Source organism: Tripterygium wilfordii, chromosome 21, assembly GCF_013401445.1.
Source record: "Tripterygium wilfordii isolate XIE 37 chromosome 21, ASM1340144v1, whole genome shotgun sequence".
Taxonomy (NCBI): domain Eukaryota; kingdom Viridiplantae; phylum Streptophyta; class Magnoliopsida; order Celastrales; family Celastraceae; genus Tripterygium; species Tripterygium wilfordii.
In genome coordinates this window covers 5,650,532-5,656,868 of record NC_052252.1, presented here as the reverse complement: position 1 = coordinate 5,656,868, position 6,337 = coordinate 5,650,532, and the positions used below count along the sequence as shown (strand labels likewise).

The following is a 6,337-nucleotide window of genomic DNA, read 5'->3' as shown; positions in this document are numbered from 1 at the left end:
ATGCTTTACTCATGTCAAGTTTCAATGCCGCATAACCCATCTTGCCTCCCGTATGATTCTGGATCCAGTGCATACATTCAAAGCCTATCAAAACGTTGCAAGTTATTAGTCTGCCCGGTATAAAGGCACTTCGAAAATCATTAATGACCTTATCCAAGATCAATCGAAATCTATTAATTTGTTATAGCCCGAGCCATAATCTTATAACTTACATTGCATAACGAAATGGGCCTGAACTCCTTGACCTCTTTAGGCTCCTTAACCTTCGGGATCAGGGTGATTAGAGTTTTATTCCAAGCCTCAATTTTGTAATTTTGTTAATCAAAGTTAAAATATAAATAAAATGGAAAGGGATAAGAAATGGGGAATCATAGCCTCTTTCCTTGGTATATATTGAGGAAGTAAAATAAAACAAATAAAACCTAGCAACATTATGAAAAAGGTGGTAAAATGGATAAGTAGAAGAAATTGTTCTGGTGCTTTCGTAGAAAAAAGATGAGAAACAGAGAAGATGAGGGAGTGCGAAAGAAATGACTTTTGGGTCTTGGCAGATAAAGCAGAGATTAAACCCAGCTTTCTTCCATCAGGTATACTACACGAGCTCTACGAATTGTTTTAGTTATTCTTAATTATGTTCAGATGCCTTCAAGGTTTCTCTTGAAATCTGTGGTCTTAAGAACTGAATCTTAGTGGAAGAGTAATCTTGCATAATGAGATTTTTCTATTGTGGAAATAAATAGCCTTAGTCGGCGGTGTAATTGAGAAAGTATCCAACCGTGATTAGTTCTACAAATTTTAGAAGTATGCTAGTTAGACTCCAGAGCATGTATGTTGCTTTATAAGAGGTTGCTGGACAGTAAAGCTTAATGGAGGAATTATTGAATCTGAATATCAGGTGAAGGGCAAGTGTTGTATACGCGCTCGGAAGGGTCTAAGGACGCTAGGAAAGTCTTGGCTTACTGTGAGTGATACTTAAACTATTATTTTTCATTGAATGAATGTTTCCAATGAAAGTTTATTGCTATTACTGGTATTTAAAGAATAATTTCTTATATGGAAAAGATTTGCGTGACTACATGATTTGGAAGAGTTTGAACCCTGATATGTTACGTGCTGGTTTATACTTGGTATTTGAGCATTTTATGGAATGGTTTAATATGAAATGTTTTTGGCCTATGAGACACTTATATTCAAGTATGACGAGATTTATGAAATTGTACTCGCTCTGGTTTCTGATCCGTCAATCCAGATGCGTGAGATTGATATGAGTTGTCCATGGCCAAGAGATGATATTTTGATAGATAGTGTATGTTGAAATACTTGAGATTTCAGACAATTCGTTATATAGTGAGTATGAGATATTTGATATCATGGTTTCATTGGAATATGCAGTTATATGGGTTTTCACTACGTGTTGCCTAAGCATGGTTTCTATGTTTGAAAATCAACGTGGCAGCACTATAACAGATTTCAGATGTTGTACTTATTTATCTCAGATTTCAAATATGTTTTTAAATTGTATCTCTCATTGGACTAGCGAGCTCACGCTTTCATGTTTTTAAATATATTTCCAGATGGGTTAGCAGATTGAGAGTATCCCACACTTCTGGAATTCAAGGAGCACCGCTTGCTGAGCTGTCCACATGAAGCCAATTGGAAATTTGTAGGATATTTGTAATGTACTTGTACATTTGTAAATTATGATTTAATTAGCAAAGTATGGAAATTATTTAATTAGCAAAGTATGGAAATTCGGGGGTAGGTGTTACACAAAGCGAGAGACCTCTCTTGAGAAGTATCGTCTTCATTTGCACTGCAATTAAAAGTTTAATTTATCTTTTTGATTGTCCTTTTCTTTCCAAAATCCAAATAACTCCTCGATTTGTAAATTAATTCAAAATAAAAAAAGCTACCTCTGCATATCCGATTTGTGAATCGATAAAGACAGATAATTTTCAGATTTGCGTGAATTTTCTACTTCACCCAGAAAAAGTCAAATGTTTTTTTATTTTTTTTTATTTGGCTCTAGGTTATATATTCCCAACTGGAATAATTCCATCAACTTATTTTCTATTTTAATATTTGTAATTTTTCTATCCTCACATCACTCATATTGTTCTCAAAGATTTGATGCCTGAAAATTGTCTTTTCTCGAATGAGTTTGAGGATTCTCCATTGAAGATGATGGACTTTATATTGATTTCATTGACCCAATAATTGGATTATTTGATTCCATTCATTATGTATCTCCAAAGTCTCTCTCTCAGGGTAAAATAACTTCAAAATGTAACATGTGGTCCAAGAAGTCATCTTGTATATCCTACTATCTAGGTTTTTTTTGTTCAAGAAACTGCTATTTAACAATATTTTTATAAATCAATATTTTATAACAAATATAATTATGGGTATATTTTTCTAAAACTCTTTTATTTGTGTTGATTCTTCTATCATCAAGTATTTTAATGAAATTGTAAAAAAATTTTGCAATTCTTGCATCGCATGAGTTCAAACACTAATTTATTAGAACAAAAAAACAATAAAAATAGGCAGAAAGTGAAATAAGAAAGAAAGGATCAGCACCAAAGAAAAGATAAAATTGATTATTGGAGACAATTATAACGACATAATAAGACAATTATCCTTAATTACACATCAAACCTTAGTTTGTCATGTTTAGCAACTAATAATTAACCCAATCTTCCAACCCATGAAAACACTAATGATTACATGATTGAGCAGGTAGAGGGGGTTTCTTCACATCTGCTGACATAATAAACACCGCCGCCACAGCGGTCATAAACTGGTGTTCAACAATACCCATAAAACCACGGCGGATATCCATATCCGTGGTAACACGACCAACCGCCTCGTCCTCCATAACACCCAGGACAACACACCCCAATTGGTAAACCCGCTATCGGTGGTGGGTTACACGAACATGGCTGTGGTTTGGGCTTCTCAGGTTCCTTCTTCTTCTCAGGTTCCTTCTTCTCAGGTTCCTTCTTCTTCTCAGGTTCCTTCTTCTCAGGTTCCTTCTTCTTCTCAGGTTCCTTCTTCTCGGGAACTATCTCAATGCCTTTGACAGAGTTACCTCCTTTGCAGCATATCTTCCTTTTGATCTTCTCAGGACTACAACCAACCACCTTGATTGTCACTGTGTTTTTCTTCTCATCGTATACCTGGTCTCGAATTTCTTTTGTTCGCAAAACAAAATCGCAAACAATCCAAACATGTACATACATATATAGACACATATAACTCAGTAATTTTCAATTGATTTCGATACAGAAAATTGATTAAAGTAGCTCTTTTTAAAAAAAAATTATAATTTTAGAACAGAGAGAGAGACTCACCAGGGAATTTGCAGAGCACTTTTTTGATCTTCTTGTAGCACGTTTCGCATTGAAGATCCACCTTTATCACCATTGTTGTAACCTTTAAGAAAAATAAAAGGCGATATAATTATGACGTACGTGTAGACTGTAGAGCAATATGAAACACAATTAGAATTGAATAGATAGCTTGGAAATATTAGAATTTTCAACACAATACACATCAACAATATTTTCCGCTTTAAATTTATCTATTCTCATTGATACATCGGACGCGTACGGCTTTGCATTCCCTAGAACCACTATTGAGAATAGTGCTCTTGCAGAATCACGCTTAACTGTGGAGTTATTACAGAATGTGATCCATCTCCTCCGAAAACGCGTTTTTGATGGTAAAAGACTGAATATATCTATATGTCTTAACAGGAAACATGCACATACATTTGGCTCAGCCATGGCTGCGGTGGATTTGAAGCACCAGGTTGAAGAGTCTTGCATGTTAATCGAGTTGAAATTGGTGGTCTTAAAAAGACGTGATAAAGCAAGGTGATGATGACACGTGTGGTGTGAATGAGCTTTGAATTTTCCATCATTAATGTTGGTAGATGGATGGTCGTGATCGACTCTGACTCCCTGGCCAATCTTTGAGCTTGCATGTGCCGTCTTTGATTGATCCATCTAACCTTTCCTTAGCTTGGATTAATATTTTAGTTAGGAAAGTAAATTGTATTCTAATACGTCAACACCCATCATTTTCAATACCCCTTTTCTTTTATTTTCTTCTCTTTTATGGTGAATAACAACACACATATATATATATATATACATTCTTCTCTTTTATGGTCAATAACAACACATATATATATATATACATGGATCCTGCTATACACACTCCCTTTTTTACTTTATAAACCCCTCTATTATTCCTCTAATCAAATCACTTGTCATTCACACTCTTCCGTCACTCTGTCAGAGACTAAAGTGGGTCCTAGGCTAGCAATTATTCACTATCAGCTAGGGATGGCAACGGGGCATGGCGGGCCGGGGGTGGGTATGCCATCCCCATCCCCGTCCCCATCCCCGCTCATTGAGATTCGGGGATCCCGTCCCCGACCCCGACGGGGATGGGGATACTCGACCCGGACCTGACGGGAATAATTCAAATTTTTTTATATTTAAACTAGTATTTAGAGAATTAGAGTGTCGAGATTATCAAAATAGTATGTTTGAATATTTAATTTGTCATAAACTTTAAAAAGAAATTATACTAATATATACATCATAGTATAAAGTATTTATATTATATAATGTATAGGGTTTAGTGGTTTACTTAGGGTTTATGACTACGTTTACTTCGGGTTTATGACTACATAAGGTTTACATATATGATTATAATGATCCAAATTACAAAAAAAAAAAAAAAAATTGGTTTTGTTATTTAGTTAGAGTTTAGGGTTTAGGAAGTAGGGAAGTAGGGTTTAGGAAGTAGTTTTAGGGTTTAGGAAGTAGGGTTTATGGTTTATATATTAAAGTATTAAGGTTTAGGGTTTAGGGACCCTAAACCCTAAATTTATTATATAATATATATGATATATCTATATAAATATATATTTATTTATTAAAGTATTAAGGTTTAGGGTTTATGGTTTAGGGACCTTAAACCCTAAATATATTATATAATATATATAATATATCTATATTAATATATTTTCGGGTCGGGTTCAGGGTCGGGTATGGCATTACCATACCCTACCCATCCCCACAACACCTCATTCGGGTGACACCTGAACCCAAAATTTCAGGTCGGGTCCCCGGACCCGAGGGTCAAATTGCCATCTCTACTATCAAATAAACCACGTCATGCCACGTAAGCATACAACTATAGTTAATGGAGAGTGAAGTCATGGTATGCCCATGTCACATCATTCTGGCTTTTGTCTTTGATTTGTCCCCTAGTAAAATACGTCGTCGCTTTAAATGCTTGGTAGGTACTACGCAGACACTGCAGATGCAGACAATTCCGCAAGACATGTAAGTAACTACCCTTGAGAAAAATGAAGTGGAAAATTATCCAAGTCAAAGAAAATATAAATATATATATATATATATATGTCGATGCTAGATTTGCACCGAAGTATAGAATACGTATAAAGTAGAAAACTTTAAGAAAATACTAACACAAAATTTACGTGATTCGACAACTTGCCTATGTCCACAAAGTTTGATATTTTATTAGAGTAGAGTGTCTAATAATCTCCCTTGCAAATGTGAGAACGATTTGTATTTATAAGTCTTGCGGGTTTGTCAGTTGATGCAGTTATGTCAGTTCCTAAGATAATTTAACCTCCTCTGGTAACATCCTGTTGTAACTGCTATTGCCTTATTGTAACTGTAGGATAATTGATCTGTCTTGGAACTGCTTGAACTGTCGGATAAATTGCTTTTGGATAAAGCTTTTTTGTCTGGGAGCTGCCAATCTTCTGAAATCATACTAACATACATATGAAATAAATTATTTTTATTCATCAATAATAATTAATACAGTCAAAATAAATTATTTTTATTCGACGTTATTATTTTACTTTTACTCAATAGCTTTTTCACTGTGATGAGTTTGAAAATGAAGTTGCAGGGAGCTCATTTCACTCTCAATGCAACGCGAAAGGGTAAGACCCATTTGATTGGACTTTGATCCGCTTTTTTGAGTTTTCCTACTTGTGGAGTACCTACCTACTCATCCTTACTCTCTCTAACCATAGCTACAGCTAAGTTAATATTTCTCAATCTATCACTCTAAGCCTATGTGGCAAACTGACCCTGAATACTTGTCTACTTTTCACTGAGATATCATACTAACTTAAATGTTGATGTACCATTTGTACTTGACTCATGGGACTCACATAAATTTGTCTTGTCAAACTTTTAGTCTCTCTCTAAAATGGTTGTGATTTCACGTATTGGTATCTCTCAAAGTTTATTTGTCACAAGAACTATGAAATCGTCAA

At 34.8% G+C, this 6,337-nt stretch overlaps 1 protein-coding gene across 2 annotated transcripts; it reads right to left on the bottom strand.

Moving 5' to 3' along the window:
• Nucleotides 1-2,575: 2,575 nt before the first annotated feature.
• On the bottom strand, nucleotides 2,576-3,814 carry LOC119987624 (FK506-binding protein 4-like). 2 transcript variants are annotated; one of them, XM_038832530.1, is made up of 3 exons: nucleotides 3,553-3,814; nucleotides 3,354-3,435; nucleotides 2,576-3,193 (listed from the first exon to the last, which is right to left on the bottom strand). In XM_038832530.1, the coding sequence occupies exons 2-3, from the start codon at nucleotides 3,424-3,426 to the stop codon at nucleotides 2,808-2,810; spliced, it is 459 nt and encodes a 152-aa protein (XP_038688458.1). In that variant the 5' UTR covers nucleotides 3,427-3,435; nucleotides 3,553-3,814; the 3' UTR covers nucleotides 2,576-2,807. The 2 variants fall into 2 exon arrangements, with proteins under 2 accessions (XP_038688458.1, XP_038688457.1); XM_038832529.1 differs by having other exon boundaries at nucleotides 3,774-3,814.
• Nucleotides 3,815-6,337: the final 2,523 nt, after the last annotated feature.

Coding starts and splice junctions, on each gene's coding strand:
- LOC119987624 (XM_038832529.1), bottom strand. Junction 3,194..3,353: donor AGTGCTCTGCAAATTCCCTG/GTGAGTCTCTCT, acceptor TGCGAACAAAAG/AAATTCGAGACCAGGTATAC.